The sequence below is a fragment of the Oryza sativa genome, chromosome 1 (genome assembly GCF_034140825.1).
Source record: "Oryza sativa Japonica Group chromosome 1, ASM3414082v1".
In the NCBI taxonomy this organism is placed as follows: Eukaryota; Viridiplantae; Streptophyta; class Magnoliopsida; order Poales; family Poaceae; genus Oryza; species Oryza sativa.
In genome coordinates, this window is record NC_089035.1 from 24,122,726 (window position 1) to 24,143,774 (window position 21,049).

Consider the following 21,049-nt stretch of genomic DNA (forward strand, 5'->3'; position numbering starts at 1 on the left):
TCATCCCCATGATCAATCTCATAATCACTATCAACAAAATCTGGATCTTCAATTCTTGACTCCTCTTCCTCATCAATTTTAGAGTAGGTAGCACATTTATCTACAATCTTTTCCCCACCATCACTCTTAGCCCTAATTATTTTAATTGGTTGCACAGCAGCACGCAAAGTATCTGAACCAATAATTGCCACATCATCTAAGTCAATACCATCGACAATGTCTTGATGATCTGCATACAAAACAAATGATCTGACCCTAGGTACAAGAGCGACCATACTATTAGTGTCTGCATCACACTTAACCCTCCTCAACCCATCACTTAATTCTTTGCCAGGAAGCAACCAGTAAATTTTGGTGTTCTCAGATTTGTCATATCCTAGTTCTTCAATGAAATCATCAATCCACAACAGTGACCAAGAATCTGACTCACAATGGTCAAACCAGCTCACTCTACCATCAACATAAGCCCGGTTTACACCATTTCCCATAAAAAAGCCTCTGTGGTGCATCTCAATGCTGAATTCTTCATCTTCAGAATCTACATATATTGTATACAGAGAATTATTCATCTTCAGAACAGTTTACTTTAGGTTCAGATGTTTAAGGGTATGTCCAGGAAGAAGGCATAGTTAACAACAAAAGCTAGCAGTACATTAATAATCAAATTGCTCTCCAAAAATACTAGAGTACTCAAAATACTAATTTGCCATAATCACTGCTATACCATAAACGTCAATAAAAAGTACAGCTTTTGTGTACCATGAACTAGATCCTGGCATAAATTAAAACAATTGATCAATAGTCCTCTCGTTTGCAATACCTAATAAATCAACAATAAGAGGAACAAATCTCCACAAAAATTGGAATTGAGAAAGACAATCTCATTTTTGACCATATAAACTAAAGTACTCATTGTATACAGGAGATCGTGCACCTTCACTTCGCAGCCCTGGTACCATGTTGCCTCAGTGCCGGCGGCAACGTCCTACCACCGCTGCCCTAAACGTGGCCGGCGCGGTGTCTCCCTGCAAAGCCCTACCGCCTGGATCCAATTCGCCGCCTTCAACCTTGATCCAAATATCAATCTCCTGATTTATCTCTTTCTGTTGCTAACTCAATTGGCGTCAGGCGATCAGGAAACTGATCTCTAGCATGGGCATCATCGTGGGCTACAACACAAAAGGAGGTTTAGAGGAATCGAAAGATGTATGAGGGGTTATTTGCAAATATGTGTAGCCAGCTCACGCCCCACATAACGTGTGTAGCGTTGATGTGGCATCCTAATCACAAGCCAACTCAATAAGATTGGCAATGAAGTCATGTATGTATTGGCCTTGCTTCGCACGCACTACACAAATTTGTGTACCGAAACGAGAGTTTTTCAAGTTTTTGTACTATTGCACCCACTGCATAAGTTCGCGTACCGTCAATGTCAATGTAATGTACTCTTAAATATAATAAGGTAATTAAAAAATTAAAAGAGATACATCAAGAGAAAAATTATATAATATTGCATGTGAGCTCGTAAAATAGCGATTAATCAAACTTTTATCATGTTTATAGGTGCATTTATAATACATTTTCATATATATTTTATAATATGGGACATACAGGCGATACATGTTTTCCCGTATCCTAAACCATATTTTCTAACAAAATAGGTTTCGAACTCGGATAATATCGGATATCCCATTATTTCTCCCATATTCCTCCCGTGAGCCTCGGGTCGGGTGGGCGGGCGGGAAATACCCGCCCATTTTCACCCCTAGGTGTGAGTAGGTGGCATCGTGCATAATATAGCAGTTGAGTTCAGGGCGACAACGGGATGCAGCAAGACAGAGGACGTGGCAAAGAGCATGTACGAATAGAGGTTGCTCGGGCGCTTGGCTGGCGATGCTGCAGGAGCCCGACGGACTTCCGGCGAGCCTTCCGCATGCCGTGCGCAGTGTTTGACAAGCTTTGCGACCACCTGGCCACCGTCGTCACCAAGGAGTACACCACACTGCACGGTGCACGCCTCCATCCCTGTGCCCCAGCGCGTTGCCGTCTGCCTCTGGCGCCTCACCACCGACAAGCCGCTCCGCGAGGTTTCGCTCCGCCGTGATGGGGACCAGGTTAAACCGAAAAGGTTTAACCGATTTGATCGGCCACCACCGAAATATCGAAATTTCAGAATTTCGGTCCGAAACTTCCGAAATTTTGGACAAATTTTAGTTGAATTTGAACAAATATTACCAAAATTCATGAAAAAATTTAAAAATTTTGGTCGAAATAATATCGTATCGGAGGGGGTCGAAATGACCGAAATTTCGGTCCGAAATTTCCAATCCTGATGGGGACTGAGGCAGATCGATCGCCCTTTCGCGTGGATCTCCGCCGCCGCCACCAGCCCGTAGCCCAAGGACCTCCTCCCCAAAGTCGCCCACATATCTTTCTTCATGCTCTTCCGCTCACTGTTGCGGTGCATGACAAGGCCCTCAAGTCGGAGGCAGATCGAGCAAGGGAGCTTGGTGGAGTTCAAAGCGGAGGCAAAGCGGCGGGGCTGCGCGGAGATGTGGAGGCCCTCCGAGAGCTCGATCGCCAGATCAATTGGAGAATGCGAGCACGGGGCTGCATCGTCATCGTGGAGGGCGGCGCTACCAATGCCGGAGAAGGAGGTGGCGCAACGGCTCGTGAGGAGGGCGGCGGCAGGGCGACGACGACGACGGCACCCCGACGTGGCCAGAAGGCCATGCCAAGGGCCGCTTTCCTTCCTTCTACCATGCCTTCTCCTCTGCTCTGCTCTTGGCCCGCTGAAGCTGCCGATGGCCGTCCCCCCTAGTCGAGCTAGTCAGTGTCATCGCTGTATGCCTATGAGGGAAAGAAGAGGGAACAAAGAGAAGAGGAGGAGAGGAGAAGAAATATGTGACACTGATATGTGGGTCACGCGTGCTTACTAAGCTAGTTAGTCCAGGTCAACGAGCTATATTAGTCTCAAAAATTGTCGAGTGAGTCAATTTAAAGTTTTAAACTAGTTTCAATAGTTTGAGGGTTAAGATACTTGTATTATGGTTGAGGGATACGAATTGAGGGAGTAACAGTGGACTTAATCCTGTCACATACAGGCATATACTGGGCTACCAGCCCACGGTTCATATTCTCATCGTTTTCACCAGAAGAAGGGCCTAGGCCTCGGCCCACGTTTCACTGGGCCACCACCTCGCCCAAAGGAATAAGTATACTTTAGGTTCCTCAATTTGTCGCGAGTCTCTTGAGTGCAAAACGAGGTACAACGCATTCTTCAACCGATAAAACCGTGCAAACGATGTCTCTCGACAGTATTGTGTTCTGTTTTAGCTGACGTGACGCCTACGTGGTTTCTTTGACTAAGTCTTCGTCCCACGTGATATTGACGTGGCACTTACCATGATAATTTGAACAGTTCACACGCGCCGAGACAGCCGTGGGCATCACCGGGCACCGGCCAAGTCGCCTCGGCGCAGCGCGTGCTCGGTCCGCACGCGCCCCTAGCTCCGCTCCGACGTTGCCGCTCCACCGCTGGCTCCTGCTCCCCGTCCCAATCTCCCTCGCGCACCCCTCGCTCATCTCCCGAATCCACTCGTAGTGCATGTCCGCGAGACCGATCGATCCACCGCGCCGCGCGTACGTCGTTCGGGTAGGCAGGCAGAGGCAAGGTTTGTACTGAGAGCGTGCAGCGGCGTACGTGGTTAGCGCTTTGGCACAGCAAGCAGGAGGAAGGCGCGCGCAGGTGTATGCATGAGCAAGAAGAGGAGAGAAGGAGGCGGCGGAGGAAACGGCGGCTGCGACCCGCCGGCCGTGACCGATGCGCTGTCCATGGACGGCGGCCTCCGCGAGGTGTCCCTCTCTGTCGTCTTTTCCGTCTGGTGCCTCCTCTTCCTCCTTCGCTCCCAGTTCCTCCACAGCCAGACCGACCCTTCAGGTACGTACCCACCACGATCCACCTCCTCTCATGCTCATGGATCGATCGATCAATGTCGTCATGTCACCCATGGCGTTTGATTGATTGTAGATTTCTACGACGACGTGGAGGACGGAATGCGCGAAAACTACTGCAAGGTAATGCCGCTGGAGGCCTACATTTTCCCGACCGAGTATAACGCCTCCGCGGCCGCGCCCACGTGCCAGCCATCGTTGCACCCGCCGGATCAGCCGCAGCAGGAAACTGACCACCGGAGCCTGGAGCCGTTCAACAACACAACCGGCGGCAAATCGTCAGCGGAGGCGGCGGCGCTCGATGAGCTCGACGAGTTCCGGAGCCGGATCCTGCAGGGCAAGGCCGAGAACGGCCGCGTCCCCGACGGCGCGACGCCGGCGGCCCACCGGCTGGAGCCGAGCGGCGCGGAGTACAACTACGCGGCGGCGTCCAAGGGTGCCAAGGTGCTCGCCCACAACAGGGAGGCCAAGGGCGCCGCCAACATCCTCGGCGGCGACAAGGACCGGTACCTGCGCAACCCGTGCTCCGCCGACGACAAGTTCGTCGACGTCGAGCTGTCGGAGGAGACGCTGGTGCGCACCATCGGCCTCGCCAACCTGGAGCACTACTCCTCCAACTTCAGGGACTTCGAGCTGTACGGCAGCCCGAGCTACCCGGCGCCGGCGGAGGAGTGGGAGCTGCTCGGCCGCTTCACCGCCGACAACGCCAAGCACGCGCAGCGCTTCGTGCTGCCGGACCCCCGGTGGACGCGCTACCTCCGCCTCCGCCTCGCCACCCACTACGGCTCCGGCTTCTACTGCATCCTCAGCTACCTCGAGGTGTACGGCATCGACGCCGTCGAGCAGATGCTGCAGGAGATCATCTCCGGCTCCGGCGCCGACACCGACGCCTCCGCCGCCGCCAAGGCCGAAGAGGGCGGCGACGGCGGCACCCTCCGCAACGACACCGCGCAGGTCAACGCAAGGCTGGACGGCGTGGGAGGAGGAGGAGGAAGCGCCGCCGGCCGGAACGACAGCGCCGGCGACGGCGCGGGCGCCAAGAACAACGGCTCGAGGATGACGGTGGCCGGCGACGGGAAGCCGGCCGCGGCGGGGCGGTTCCACGGCGACGCCGTGCTCAAGATCATGATGCAGAAGATGCGGTCCCTGGAGCTGGGCCTCTCAACGCTGGAGGACTACACCAAGGCGCTCAACCACCGGTACGGCGCCAAGCTGCCCGACCTCCACACCGGCCTCTCCCAGACGACCATGGCGCTCGACAGGATGAAGGCCGACGTCCGCGACCTCGTTGAGTGGAAGGGCAACGTGGTACAAAACCATCACCATTGATTGATTCCTGTAGCTTGTTGACGACAGCTGAAACTTGTCATCATAAAATTAATCCACCAAATTCGCTTTGCCATTTGTTGTTGTTGATCAGGCCAAGGATCTCGGCGAGCTCAAGGAGTGGAGGTCAGCCGTGTCCGGCAAGCTGGACGATCTCATCAGAGACAACGAGGCGATGAGGCAAGCTCTCTGTCTCTCCAGCTGCGATTCTCCATTTGTTCGCAGAAGGCGCTACGGATTCTTGATGAGAATTGTTGTGTTGGGTGCAGGTCGAATGTCGAGGAGATGAGGAGCATCCAGGAGACGATGCAGAACAAGGAGCTGGCCGTGCTGTCCATCAGCCTCTTCTTCGCGTGCCTGGCGCTGTTCAAGCTGGCGTGCGACAGGGTGCTGTTCCTCTTCACCAGGAAGGGGGCGGCGGCGGCGGAGAGGATGTGCGGGGCGAGCAAGGGCTGGATCCTCGTACTGGCAAGCAGCAGCTTCACTACTTTCCTAGTGCTGCTATACAACTGAAGCCCACCCAACTCACCTTAGGAACAGCTTTTCTTTTCTTTTTTACCATTTTTCTGCTAGCTTTGTCGCCACGTTCTCCTGTAGAGCTTGTCCCGGTTGATCTACGTTAGGTTGTTGTTAGCCTGGCTGTTACCGAGGAAGTACTAGTGATTTGGAAATAAAAGTGCCGGTATTCAGGAAGACCCCGGTTCTATAAGTAAGATAATTAGATATTCATTGTTTAAAGCAAACTCTAACGAGCAATAGAACAGTACTGACGCTTTCATCGTTTCTAGCTGCACAACATGATGTATATGCCAACATCAACAGAAAGGCATTTTGAACGAGCGACAAACTTGAGTCTTGCAGTTTGAGATGGATTCAAGAGAACAAATAAATGACAATTTGACGGGTGGGGCAAGATGGAATTTCAGTATTTCACATTACAGGACACCAAAATGGCAATCGAGAGATCGAGCAAATTATTGAAGCAGTGTTGCAACGATGTGCTCGTCTTGGCTGACATCCAGCACTAGAAAGACTTTCCATAAACAAAATTGTGAAAAGGCAGGAGGTATCTTTGTCATTTCGACAAGCATCAGCTAACAGTGTATTTTATAAACCAGGTCTTAATCAGAACTCTTCTAGACCTTATAGCCGGTTATGGTGAATCCTCTGCCAACAATCTCGCCTACGCAGAACCACGCATAAAGCTCAACTCCAAATAATGTCACAATTCCAAGGTCCTCTACCTTGAGCTCCTTTCTATTCTTCCATACCTGCTTGACACCATCAAATTCCTTCCAAAATGCCTCATAGCGGCCTGGCAAACTGAAGAAAACAACAGCCATATAAGTCATTGAGATCAGAGCTCCAAAGTAAACAAGCATAGTAACGAAGGCATATTCACAATGCAGAATCGATGACTTGACTTGTTCAAGAAAATATGGCAGACACCCCCCCCCCACCCCACCCCCCAAAAAAAAAGAAAAAGAAAAAAAGGTTAAAAGCACAATGCTCCACCCAAGTTGATACACATTCATAAATACATGCACAATTGCTTTGCCTATCAAGTGCAGACCTTGCAACTTCTCCATCCAACAATCCACAACAAGCACGTGACTGGTCCCTATGCATATGCATCTAAGGGCTAACATGACATCTTAATTAATCATTCAAAGTTAAGAGTAAACAAATCCAGTTTACCCAAAGTTCGTCAATCCGTTCATTTCCCTCATGATAGGTAGACATGGGCACCGGCAAATCACAGAAGATGTGTCCCGTCCATCTCATTGTCTCATGCATGCTCTTTGGACCAGCCTGAATTGACCAGTATAGTTTCAACCTGGTGAGCCCTAATTCTAACATCACAGCAGAAGATGGTCAAAAGGTACACCATCTGCTACAGTATTGGAGATAGTGCCTTGATTAAGAGCCCTAATGAAAAAAAATGGAAACAACATACAAAATTCTAATGCAAAAACGTGTAAAAATAAAAATAATAGCTGCTCCTGACCAACCTCAAAACATTTCAACATCAATTTATAACACGTGAAGAAATTGCTCAGCCTTAATTTAACAGACGTGATTGCTAGCCAGAATTATCAATCATGACTTGAAACATTGCAGACAAGATACTAACTAAATCGCATGTTATTGGTTGCACATCATGTATACAACAAAGTTCTGTAAACCAGACTGATCAGTGATCACTGACCTAGCCAGTTTGTTCTGTCATCAGCTCCCACACTGAACAACACCACTCATCAAACCATGTACACAAACAAGGATTAGCATCATTATACAGCAATCAGAAAAAACAATGTTCGTCACAATAATAAAGCAGGCTAAAGTGCGGCCACTGGATTGGGATTCAAGAAATAACTTTTCCGTGATAAAGCCTAATATTGCATCCACACTTGAATTGTTGTCACTTTTTTTATTCTAAACACAGCTGGTTGCCAAGTGAAAAAGAATAGAAGACTGAGGCCCAGAAAAGCATTCATCTTATCCTACAGATTTATGACAGAGCTGTACCTCTATAACATTCTCAGAACAGACAATGGACTAATGTAGATTTTGTATTATAGTTCATAGTAATTAGGTAAATCCCATAAAGTAAATTGGTAATAGATTTTACTGCAATGCCTTTTCTGCAGAAACAAACAAACAAGAAATAATTTCAAACATACTGAACAAACTGCTAATGTAATTACCACAGCAATATTGATATAAGTTCATTTCTTAAATCATACAAAATACATACCATTCCATTTTGTCATTATGTATCATCCACAATAGATTTCACATTTCACTCGGTGTATTTGACTTCTCACACTTTCGCCTAACAGTAATGCATCGTTCTATGTCTTCATGAACCATGGATCCAAGCAAAAATACAAAGGTAACAAGGAATATACAGTAAGAGCCTCAGGTATATCATACTTATTGCATAGGTTTCTTTTGTTACAAACTTTCAAAACTGACAGATTATGGGTCTTACAGAACTCAGTGCCTGCATGACCAGATGAAATGCACTCTTAATAAGTAGTTCCATAATTAATACTGTGCCTATCCTCTTTCACCAAATTATTGAGCATAGCAAGTCTGACCAAAACAATGTACTAGCAGGTAGCGTATTTCAAGGAGAACATCACGCATCCCACAGGCCAAAACATTCAAACAGCCTCATAACACATGGTTACGAGCTCTCCGAAGTTTATACATGCAACAAGTTACACAAGCACAATTCATAAAGGGAGGAGCGTGTGAACAAATGGTCAACTCAAATGATTAAGATTTATAAAGTGCAAGTATGGAAGGGAGCTCTCAAACCCCTAATAGGTCATGACAACAACAAAAGCACAAGTGCACAACCAGACTACCAGACAACAAAAAAAAAACCCATCGTCTAGCGAAATCTACTAACCACTATGTAGGCTCACCCTGACTACCCAAATTGCAGACCATGAGCAGAGCAAGCCATACCAAATTCAGGTTAAACTAGAGTAATCGGAGGCACGATAATTTGGATACCCACCAATTATTGGCGAATTTTCGATCGTGCCAAGCTACATTCGTCGGAACACCCAAGCCTGAACACCCCCCCCCCCCCGGCGCGCAATTGCCAACAGATCGCAACACACCGCCAACTACGAAACAGCGACCAAATGGAGCCGCATGAACAGGCACAGCGGGGGTGAAATCCGGGGATCACCTGGCGAGGCGGGTGTAGAAGAGCTGCTTGGAGAGCTCCTGGCACTTCTCCACGGTGGGTGGCTGCACCACGTGCTGCTTGTTCTTCTCCATCACCTCCTTGTAGTAGGCGCACCCGTGCTTCGACACGAGCTCCGACGCCTGCGCCGCCTTGGACCGTAGCTGCGCCAGCCTCGACGCCATCGCCTGGAGACACACACACCCACACCCACCAACCAAACCCAACACCACACCACACACGCGGATGGAAAAGAGAGAAACCGAGTCAGATCGAACGGGGAAAGCAGATCTGGCCGCCGCGCCGATCCGGGACTCGGAAGGGCCAGCGAGCGGCGGGCGGATCGGAGGGGCTAGGGTTTTGGGGGGGAGTGATTGCTACCGTGGGTGAAGCGCCGGGGAGGGGAGAGGAGAGGTCGCGAGGTGGATGGGGGATCCGGGGCGAGGTGAGGTGAGGAGGAGGAGGACGGCGAGATGGGTGCGGGGGGATGGGAGGAGAGGGGAAAACGGTGGGTGGGGTGGGGTGGGGTGGATGGGAGGGTAGTTTCGTCCGTCTACTTGTTGGTTAGGGTTTTTCTTCGCCTCCCGGCTCACTGTGCAGCTGCGTCTTGTTATTGGGCGCGCGTTGAGATCCGTGCTAGTAGATGATGGTGGGAGAAGGAGATGCGTTAACACAGGGTTTACTATTCTGACGAAATACCGGATTTCACGAAATTTCCATGTTTCGACAAACCTTGGAAGTAGAAACTGTCTGAGATTTCGAGAAGTTTCATCCAAATTCAAATTTGAATTGATAAAAAAAGAAAAAGATCAAATAAAATCTTATAACTACAATGATATTTATAGAACCTATTAGGATAAAAATTTTCAAAAAAAATGATGTATTATGTGTATTTATTGAAACTTACATCAGGAAAGAAAAGAGTAAAGAATTAAAAAAAGGAAAACACTTAGGGTCTGTTTGGCACAGCTCCACCCTCCTGGAGCTGGAGCTCAGCCAAACAGTTTCAGCTCCACCAAAACTGGGAGTGGAGTTGGGTGGAGCTCTCTCACAAAATGTACTAGAGTTGTGGAGCTGGGTTTAGGCAGCTCCACAACTCCACTCCAGACTCAACTCCTGGAGTAATATTTAGGAGTTGGAGCTGTACCAAACAGCCCCTTACATGGGCCAAAACCGACCGGAATTAAAAAAAGGAAAATACTTACTGATCGAGATTTCGATGATTTTGATCGGGATTTCGCCAAAATCGACCGGTTTTCGAGAACTTATCGGCAAACTCAGGGAATTTATATTCAATTTTCGGTTTATAAAATTTGTTCGGAATTTACCGGTTTTTCACCGGATTTCATGAAATTTCAAATTCCGCCAGTGCCCGAAACGGAAATTACTGTCGGAATCATAAACCCTGCTTTGAAATCCTACTACGTACTGATTGCTATACTAATTATTTGTGTGATGTATATCTGTGAAGTACTAACCGGTAAGGTTATAATGTATGAACGTGTTTAAAGGCATATTGATATTTACCAAAATAAAAGAAAAGGAATTATATATTACATTGTGAAATGTATAATCAACCGTTTCTTCAAGGTATCAAGGAAAAGCATGTATGCTTTCTTTGGATATGTGATTTGACTAGTGAAGTGGCTAACAGATATGATTAGATATCCGCAACAGTTTTTTTTGTTGTTTACAAAAATTGCTTACTTTCGTGGTGAAAGAGTCCAGAGTATAAGCAGGTGTCTAGATGGGGCTAAAATTTTTTAACCCATGTCACATCAGATGTTTGGACGCTAATTTGGAGTATTAAACATAGACTAATAAAAAAACTAATTTCATAAATGAGAGCTAATCCGCGAGACGAATTTTTTAAGCCTAATTAATTCATAATTAGAAAAAGTTTATTGTAACATCACATTGTCAAAATCATGACGTAATTAGACTTAAAAGATTCGTCTCGCGAATTAGTCCAAGGATATGGAATGAGTTTTGTAATTAGTGTATGTTTAATACTCTAAATTAGTGTCCAAACATCCAATATGACAGGGACTCACTGGAAACCAAACAGGCCCTAAGTATGCGAAGAATCTTTTTTCCCACAAAAATATTCGTTAAATTATAAGAAAGCCACATTGCTCGTAGTTTTTGATGCTCTACAAAGGCTTCTTAAGAAATGGGACGTTGCAATGTATGTTCTAAAAGTGCATCTGACCCTATTTATTTTTGATGGTTAATGATAAATCGATTAGCGAGGATTAATGCTTTGCGATTGAGAATGTGTGAAGGAATATTAGTCCGCCATGAGATGATGCTCGATGCAATATCCTTATGTGTGGAGTTTTGATAAAAAACGGCAAAAAATTATTAGTAAATTGTAAATTTTCATTAGATTGGGTCAATAGAAAATTCATGCTATCAAGGGGATGTTGCCTTGATATATAGGAATGAGAAAAGTGCTCAAAAGAGTTTTAGTTGAAGTGGTTCTCTTTCTTATATTTGTGTGTACTGGTGTTTTATGGAGTTTTTAAAAATCAAGTTCGGAATTTTTTTTCGAACTGCATTTGCCTTCGAAAAAAGGTACGGGTCTTTTTTGAAAATTTCCGAAGGCCTCTCGAAAATATCCAAAATGATGTGAACTTGCATAAATCAGTACCGGTCTTTTTCGGAAGTTTCCAAACGAGTTTTGGGAATTTCTGAACTTTGTTGATTTGGCTGAATTAGGTACTAGTGGTTTTTAGAATTTTCCAATTGACTTGGGAAATCTCCGAAGCTGTTAGTTGAAGCAAAATTAAGTACTAGTCTTTTTCGAAAATATCCAAAGCTGTTAGTTGAAGCAAAATTAAGTACTGGTCTTTTTTCAGAAATTTCCAAAGGTACTTACGGAAATATTTGAAGTGGTGTTGAACTTGAATTCCGATGCTGGTGTTTTCCGGAAATTTCCAAGGTGCTTCGGAAATACTAATAGTTTTGTTTAATGAGAAAACATCAAGAAGTTAATGTCAAATCGAATCGTGCAGTGCGATCCACATGCTGGCACCTCGAGCTTCACTCACAATCCCAACATGATCAAGAGAACACGTACGGTAAAAAGATGGGTAGTTTAATTATGAATCCAAAAGGCTGTAATAAAGCTACCATAACGACCTATCTTTTCCTCGAACTGACACTAATCACGTGGTCAAAAACAGTAAGGCCTGCAACAACATAAAACTTGTTTGGGTATAACCGTAGTTAAATTTAAATCTAAGAGACAGGTTAAAATGGCTTGATGTCATGTCATGCCGGTGTTTTTGTTTTCTTCTTCTTGCCTTTAATTAACGTTGCTATCACAGCTTTCGTCAGAGGGATTTGGTAATGCCAGTACTCACAGATTACAGCTGTAGCCTACTAACCAGCAAACCATGCTTTGGTTAATTAGCAGCCAGTTCTTTACCCAAGTTGCCATCACGCAATGGCTTTTACTTACCTCCTTGCTAGAAACAAGGAACCTATTGTCACAATCTGTTGTCCCAGTGCACACGTTCTACTGGATTAGAGATCGGAGGGAGAAAAAGAAGAGGGATTGATCTCAACAAAACTAGTACCACCTCCATATTTTAATATATGACGCCGTTAACTTTTTGTCCAATGTTTGACCATTCGTTTTATTCAAAAAATTTATATAATTATTATTTATTTTATTATGACTTGATGACGTCAAATTGTTCTTTAAGCATGACATAAATATTTTCATATTTACACCAAAAATTTGAATAAAACGAATGATCAAACGTTGGTTGAAAAGTCAACGGCGTCATATATTAAAATACGGAGGGAGTAGTTGGAAAAATATTGAAAAGACAGCTGATAGCAATTAGCATGTTCATCAGGGCCACTCTTACCAACTTCCACCGTGTGTGTATATAGTGGAATAGTACCGCAAAGCTATGAAGTTAGTACTGATAAGATATATTATTCCCGATACTCCTAGAATTTTTTTGAGAATTAATATTATTTTTATGGAAAATCGTAAAAGTAGTGGTCAACCGGGGAAAATCGCGAAAGTAGGTCCCTGTCGAACGGGTGCAGTTCGATAGGGCGCCTATCGAACGGCCAGAGCGCGACTGGCGAGGAGATCGGAAGGCTGCCGTTCGACAGGACCTGTCGAACAGCCCCCGTTCGACAGGCAGGGCTGTCGAACTGCCCCTGTTCGACAGGATATTCGTCGAACTGGCGCAGTTCGACAGGGTCGCGTTCTCCATTTATTTGTAATAAGTTATTTTTTTTAATAATATGTAATTTATTTTAGTGTGTAAGAAAGGAAAATATTTTTGTAATGTTATATGTATATGATTTAGGGTTTTGATAATGTTTGGTCAGAAATTGTAGTATTTATTTGTTGGTTAAAATATTTGAATTATTTAGTTTCATTATTTGTATATTTGAATGATAATTTGTCATGATTCATTCGAAGGGTATGCTACTGAGTAATTATCCGAAGAAGTTTATGAAATAGTACTGATAGTACTAAGTTAATCGTAAAGTGTTTCTCAAATAGTACGGACATAACATAAATGACTAAAAGTTTAATACAAATAGATAAGTCAAGGACGATCAGTGCCCTTCGCACGCTTGCTAGGTCCTCCCTTCTTCCTACGCCTAATCTGCTCAGTGGGATATGTCAAATTATCAGGGGGGTGCCTATCTCTAGCTGCCTGCTGTGGTGTCACGTCTGGCCCCTGACCGGCCTCCGTCTCCTGCGTCGGCTGTGTGACCTGAGGTGCTGCGTGCCAGTAATCCATCCCTACTTCCCCCTGGGGAGGATCAGTGGAAAAGAAGTCCTCAATGAATGCTGTGCGAGGGGAGTAAGCAGGCATTCCGTGATGCGTCGACGCCGAACCGTACTCATCGTCTGTTTGCACAAGAGGGAGAAACCAAAAAATATGGCGTAGTTAGTAACGATACATATAATTAGAAACTAAAGCGTGTTATTGTTTAAAATGACTTACATGTGTGATGTGTGTGGCCCTGCTCTGGCGCACGCGGAGTGATATGAAGTCCCCATGCTGGTGTGTTCAACACGTTATCCCCCGTTGGCATGTAAGGGAAGTGTGCCGACCCAGATGCTCCCTGCGAGGGGTGAACATAAGGCGGAGTTTGGAATACCTGCGGACGTGGTGGTGCCGTGCTCGACGTGGGTACCCCTGATCCGGCTGACCCCCTGGTGTACTCCGGTGCTGGGGTGTGCTGAAAGGAAGGACGACCGTGAGATGTGTGGGCCGCTTCGTACCCGCGACGTGAAGAGGATGGACCACTCCGATCCACGCTGGAACGTCGGGGTAGTGGTGGTGATGGCCGTCGGCCCGATGTCTGCACCACATCTGCCGTGCTCCGACAGGAGACACGACGTAGTAGTGCGGCAGCACGTGCACGGAAGTTGCGAAGGATGCTCGCCACGTCGTCAGGCCTGACGACTGGAGGTCTCGCCTCTGGTCTTTGCAGCAGGGTGTCGGACTCCACGTGAACGTGCTCAACAAATTCCGCCTGTTCCACAAATAATCAAGGCAATTAAAATTATTTAACCAGTTGCACATTTATTAAGAGTATTTAACAAGATGCACATTTGTTAGAAATAATGAACCAGTTGCACATCATTTATAAATACTGAACTAGTTCCACATTTATGTAAGAAAAGGAACTAGTTGAACCAATTGCACATTTATTAGACATACTGAACTACTTGCTAACTTTTTAAAAATATTGAACTAGTTGCTCAAATTCCACAAATAAACACGTACCATTGAGTTGTAAGCTGATCTAGGCTGAGAGGCAAACGTGTCAGTAATCGTTGCCTGGTGGGGGACGGTGCTATCTCCTTGTGGAGGAAAACACCTCCATCGTGTAACACTGCGGTACCAACGAAGGTAAGCTCCATAATAACTCCCATCGTCTGGAGGTGTCTGAAGTGCCAAGTTATCAGCTGCGTGCTCCCACTTTTGTACCGTCGGCTGAACCGTGGTCACAATAACTAGCTCGTAGGAAAGCCCGAGCCCCTTTCTGGAGTACCTGCACAACAACAAATTCACACATCAGAAAAAATGTTGTGTAGTGATTTATTTTAAAAAATGTAGGATTAAACAACTGTGATGTGAACTAACCTATGAAGACTATCAGCCAAAGGACGACCATCTCTCGGAGGGAAGTCCTGATACATGCCCAACTGTTTGAGAACCCTGTGGACATTGTGTGGCTCGACGTGCACGTCCACCACGAGGTGACAAGTCGTCATCCAGAGTTGCATATCTCGCGTGCAAAGATCCGCGAGACCGTGCGGTGCACGATCATTGACATCGTGCTGAGTGTAGGGAGTCCACCGAACACGGTCAGGCGTAAGCTGATCAAAGTCAGCTACAAACTGAGTGTAGACACGACGTGTCGTCCCGCTAACCCACTGCGGCTGTAACAAGTAGTAGTTTTCATTAGTCATATAAGGAAAGTTTGTGAACTAGTATTCATAATGATAACATAAACGAATTTAACAAAAAATACCTCACGGTGTGTCCACAAGGATCCCATAGTGGGACGATCGTCGATGTCATCAACACCAGACCTGTACATCTCTCGCAAACCGTAGTTTGCGTACGAGTCAAGCTGAGGCCTCCCAATGTCGAAGCGCTCGTGCGCCCAAAACATAAGTAGTAACGGGCATCCAAGGAGTAAACTTTGCTTGCTGTTCCTCACGCAAGCATCACACAGTCCGGCATATGTCGCCGCAAGTACCGCTGACCCCCAACTGTACTGTGGAATCTCCGCGATAGGTAACTCTGCAATCTGCTCCGCAAAGTGGATGAAGTGCTTGTCCACGGAGTCAGCGTGAGTTCCCGTGAACATCACCTATCCAAACAACCACAACAGGTAAGCGACTAAGTGCCGCTGCACAATCCACTCCTCCTGGTCATCAGGGAAGACATCCTGTCGAAACTGATTCAACCAACTTTTTGTAGGCCCGTGCCCATCTGTGAGATCCTCCAGTGCAACAGGCAGCACACCACCAAAACTGGCCAGAAGGTCATCCGCCCATCCAGCATTCACCATTGTTGGGCCAACTGCTGGCCCAGCTATCGGCAGCCCCAACAAATAAGACACATCCTGCAGAGTGGGCACCATCTCTCCAACTGTGAGGTGGAAAGTGTGGGTCTCAGGCCTCCATCTATCCACAAGAGCACTCAGAAGCGCCGCGTCAATGTGTATTCGTTCGGACCTTGCACGTGAAGGCTCGACCAACCGTGCAAACGTCAACAACCCAGCTGCTCTCAGCCTACAACATGACAGAGCGCAAGTTATTAATACATGAAAATATAAACACCTTGTATTAGTAAAAACAATATATTTTCACACACCTTGAAACCCAACGAGGATCAATACGCCAATATTGATCCGGTCCTCGCATCTTTAGCACATTGTAGAAAGTTCATGTACTAAGGATTATTTTTCTTCTTCGACTTCCCCTTTGGAACGCGACGAACATCAGCGCCTGTGGCATCTTGCCGTACATTGTACATGCTGCAATCTTTACGGGAATGGTTCTCCCCGCAAAGAATGTAAGCTTTCTTACGACGAGAACGATCTTTCACTTCAGCTTCATCCATAAGGTTCTTGATCCTGCGCGACTGGCGACGACCCTTAGTATCAACTAATAAATTTGAGTCAGGAACCCAATTGGCTTGCCCTGGAGGAGGACGAGTGAAATCGCACATGGCACGCCAACCACGCAATTCACCACGCCAAGTTGCCTCCCACGATTCCTTTCTAAAGTAGGGAGAAACAAAAATGTTTCCATCAATACCCCCTTTTGCGGAAGCAGCAAGAACATGGGAACATGGCCGATGTAACAGGTAAGGCTTGTTGCAATTGCATTTGCAAGCGTGATACTCTGGCCACAACGTGCATTCCAATATGATGTCAGTAGTCCCAATGCCGACACCACTCTTGTCACGAAGTCGTATCTCAAATAACAACTCTCTATTCCCAGCAGGCCACACTCTGTGGATTCCTCCCTTCTTACTTTTCTCATCCATGTACTGTGTAATAGCGGGGCTATACTTAACACTGGGTTTGCTGAGGTTCAGACTAGCCATGGAATACCTTTTACAGAGATACTTCTGTGTACCCCTCGTGATGCCCTCCAGGATAGCAACAAGTGGTAGAGGTCGTGTATTCTTCATAACCCAGTTATACACTTCAGCAAGATTTGTTGTCATCACACCATACCTCGATCCATCTGTATCGTACAACAACGACCATTTCTCCCTTGGCTCAAATTCTACCCACTCCGTGAAGCACTTCGTGGCCCTTCCACGCTTCCTGCGCCGAGTAATACTTGGTGCTTCATTAGGAATGGGTTCAAGTCCCTCCGGCTCCTCCTGTCTGGCAACTATAGGTTTTTTCCTAACCTCTTCCATGTGTGTAGTGGTCAAACGATCCAGTTGATCCCATATGGCATCAAACTTTCTTTGTTGATTCTGCTTGCATAACTTCTTGAACAGGTCCATCAATCTCTTACTCCTGAATTGTCTATAAAAATTAGCCCCAAAATATCGCATGCACCATCTGCTATGTAAATCTGGCCATGGCACGGACTGTGTGACATCTTCTTGAAGCTTCTGTATCGCTGATAGCAAACCGGCGTGTCGGTCATGCAGAACACACACATTTGGTCTGTTTTCAACAACACACATTTTAATGTGCCGCAAAAACCATAGCCAGCTTGATGTGTTCTCGCTTTCAACAGATGCAAAAGCAACAGGAACGACATGGCTATCCGCGTCGACTCCGATCGCGGTTAGAATTGTTCCTCTGTACTTGCCTGTCATGAAAGTGCCATCAACACAGAGCAAAGAAATGCAATTTCTAAAGGCCTCTATCATGCACCCAAATGACCAGAAAGCCCGACGAAGAACATTCTCCCCATATTCATTCACCTCATCGAGAATAGCCATGTGTGTGCCCGGGTTTCTTGCCTGCATCACCTCCAATAGTGGGGGAAGATTGTGATAAGAATCCTCATAAGTTCCAAACCTCATCTCCAATGCTTTCTGTTTTGCCCTCCAAGCCTTGTCGTATGATATCTCATATCCGTACTCTTTCTCAACGTCATGCATTATGGTGAAAGGGGACAAAGATGTTTTTCTAACCACCTTTGAATATACCATTTGTGCCACAAATGCCGCTGTCAGGTTTCTGTGCACCAGACGGGTATTCTCCAACAAACACGTATGTTGCTCAACCCTCGAAGCTACCCATAAAGTGTCATGTTGTGGCTTGTAACCATGCACTCTCCAAGGACATCCACTCTGTATGCACTTCACGTCATACGTCGTCCTATTTGAAACCTTCACCCTGAACTCACGCTTCTGGACAAATGCCCACCTCTTCACCGCATCTTGTAAGTGACCTTTGTCATGAAACATCTGTCCAACTTTCACCTGCTTACTATCATAACACCAGTGGGCATCTAAACCATCGTTTACCTTCATACGACTCATTGATATGGTCGTCCAATCATCGGGTATGTTAGTTTCGTTGTCCCACAGTGTTGTATCTTCTCCTTCCACTACAAGCGCAAGGTATTCCTCGTTTTCCACTTCCATCTGATCCACTACCGCCTCATTCTCCTCCGCTGCATCAACACGCATAGGCGAATCCGGTTCTTCATCGTCCGAATCGTTGGCCTCACGATTAGTACCACGAACAATGACCTCTCCTTGTGTATTACCCTCTACTACTTCTTCCCCTCGACCTTGCTCAGTCCGCCAAACATTTTCAGCTTGTCCACCTTCCAACGGAGTTTCTTCCACCACGGCATGACTTGACTCCCCCGATCGATCAACACATGTTGTCTTCTGCACCACTATTGCCAGGCTATAGCCTTTCTCCCTTACTTTACTAACAAACTTCCTCCAACTCCCAGTTGACGCAACCTCCACTACTCTCCACTGCCATCCATGTTGACCCCTCACTGGCCACACGGCATTTATGATAAATTTATCGTGCACTGGATCTACCCCAAACATATTATACAACCACCCTAACACGTCGTTCAAACCCATATGCTCCGGTGCATTCAGACTAGTATCATGGAAGGCATATACAGTCAAATCCACCCCGCTATCACATATTTGTATAGGAGCATCGCCATAATACAGACGAATGGGCATATCACCTGACATCCTGATAAAACATGACAAATAGTCACACGTTTAATCATTTAATCATTCGATAATTACCCTATTACAACTTATACTACATTGCCGTGTACTAATTTACAACTATTAGTAACAAACAACTAGTTTAATAATCCAAATAAAATATAACACTTTTGTACCTATTTTAACACACAACATATCAATAATATGTACTAACTAAGAACTAATTTAACCGTACAATTACTTAAATACTTCTACCAACATTTAGCAATAACAAATATGTGCTAACCATACATACTAACATCGAATAATGCAAAACAATTAACAACTCTTAAACCAATTTTTTATTAAACTTTCATATGCATTGTACTTAGGGATTACTAATGTATACCTTAACTTCACTGCTGGAGGGCGTCGTCAACCCTTTCCTCCCGGCCGGCGCCTCCTCGGCCTCCTCCCCGGCCTGCTATCCCCTCCCCTCGCTCCCTTCGGCGCTCACGGCGACGATGTGGCGACTCTCGGCGGCGGCTGGCGATGTGGTCCTCAAACAAATCGAACTCGCGGCCTGGGTGGACGGGGCTTTAAGCCGGCCTGTCGAACGCCCATTGTTCGACAGGGTCGGTGGAGGGCCCTGTCGAACGCCCCCGGTTCGACAGGCCTCGCGGCGCCGGGTGGTGGGCCCTGTCGAACTCCCTCCGTTCGACAGGTGAGCGTGTCGAACGCCAGCCGTTCGACAGGGCTTTGTCGACTGCCCGTCGTTCAATAGGTGCCCTATCGAATTGCACCCGTTCGACAGGGACCTACTTTCGCGATTTTCCCCGGTTGGCCACTACTTTTGCGATTTTTCATAAAAATAATATTAATTCTCAAAAAAATTCATACTCCTGTCCAGATTGTACATAAAGGAGAAAGCGAAAAATAAAAACAGCCGAGTTAACGAGGCAACCCTACGCACTAATTTGATTTCCTCGGTGAACAAAATATAATGAAACAAAATGCGTAAGAAAATTAGTACGTAGGGCACGTTCACTTTGCAGAGAAAAAAATTGGTATAGCCAAATATCGGCAATGGCAATATTTGGTAATTTAAAATTTGGTAAGGTTTATTTTGGTACAGACTAGAAAAAATACTTGTGCGTTGCAACATGTGTAAATAATTTTCATGACTGATAAAAACTCTCAATTTAAACGACAAACTGAAACAATAGCAAAACAAAGTCAAAAATCATATATAACATTGAACCAGGTTGCACATGCTTCATGCATCATCAAATGAGGTTGACGCATTCCATAAGTTTCTATAGCTTCACAATCGATCGGGTGGCTATTCCATAAGTTGACGCATGTGCATTTTACTATACCTCATCGATCAAATATTAAAATTTTAGTTATTCAGTTAGTAATTTTTTTTACTGTAGACGAAAATCATTTGTAAAGTAACAAAATTGCTACATACATACCTTAAACAATGATAAATTCAAAAGAAAAAAAGAAAAATATTATGAGGAGAGATATTTGGAAGAGAAAAAAAGAGGAAAAAAGAGAAAAGGAGGTAAAAGAGGAGATTGGAAGATGAGGGAGAGGGTCAGAATTATCGAGAGAAAAAGGATAAAAATAAAAAGGAAAAAGGGAAAGAAAAAAATACACCGGTTGGAGGAGGGGCGTGCGAGGCGCCGAGTGGAGGCCCACATGATAGGGTGGCAGGATGATGTTGGGAGGTTGGGTTGTGTTGGGCTGATATATGTGTGTATAATAGTTATTCTAAACTCATATCGAATTGGATACAAACGATATATACTAACTGAAATACGGATGATGTATTGAAATTCCAGTGAAAACATCTTTAATTTTTATAATAGTATAGAAGTAAACAGGTCCG

At 45.7% G+C, this 21,049-nt stretch overlaps 2 protein-coding genes across 2 annotated transcripts; one reads left to right on the forward strand and one right to left on the reverse strand.

Moving 5' to 3' along the window:
• The first annotated feature begins 3,479 nt into the window (after window positions 1-3,479).
• Window positions 3,480-5,973, forward strand: LOC4324592 (SUN domain-containing protein 5). The gene is made up of 4 exons (XM_015766989.3): window positions 3,480-3,940; window positions 4,031-5,262; window positions 5,375-5,460; window positions 5,550-5,973. Exons 1-4 carry the CDS (start codon window positions 3,757-3,759, stop codon window positions 5,791-5,793), a joined length of 1,746 nt encoding a protein of 581 aa, XP_015622475.1. The 5' UTR covers window positions 3,480-3,756; the 3' UTR covers window positions 5,794-5,973.
• A 203-nt stretch (window positions 5,974-6,176) lies between these two features.
• LOC4324593 (uncharacterized) lies at window positions 6,177-9,475 on the reverse strand. Its single transcript, XM_015766990.3, has 3 exons — window positions 9,368-9,475; window positions 8,990-9,174; window positions 6,177-6,603 (listed from the first exon to the last, which is right to left on the reverse strand). The coding sequence occupies exons 2-3, from the start codon at window positions 9,169-9,171 to the stop codon at window positions 6,417-6,419; spliced, it is 369 nt and encodes a 122-aa protein (XP_015622476.1). The 5' UTR covers window positions 9,172-9,174; window positions 9,368-9,475; the 3' UTR covers window positions 6,177-6,416.
• Between the last annotated feature and the right edge of the window lie 11,574 nt (window positions 9,476-21,049).

What these genes read in the sequence shown, in the direction of transcription:
- LOC4324592 (XM_015766989.3), top strand. Translation starts at nt 3,757, where the DNA reads ATGAGCAAGAAGAGGAGAGAAGGAGGCGGCGGAGGAAACGGCGGCTGC. An exon ending in CAGCCAGACCGACCCTTCAG is followed by an intron (nt 3,941 to 4,030) that starts GTACGTACCCAC and finishes GATTGATTGTAG; the next exon opens with ATTTCTACGACGACGTGGAG. An exon ending in TTGAGTGGAAGGGCAACGTG is followed by an intron (nt 5,263 to 5,374) that starts GTACAAAACCAT and finishes GTTGTTGATCAG; the next exon opens with GCCAAGGATCTCGGCGAGCT.
- LOC4324593 (XM_015766990.3), bottom strand. Translation starts at nt 9,171, where the DNA reads ATGGCGTCGAGGCTGGCGCAGCTACGGTCCAAGGCGGCGCAGGCGTCG. An exon ending in TTCTACACCCGCCTCGCCAG is followed by an intron (nt 6,604 to 8,989) that starts GTGATCCCCGGA and finishes TGTTTTCTTCAG; the next exon opens with TTTGCCAGGCCGCTATGAGG.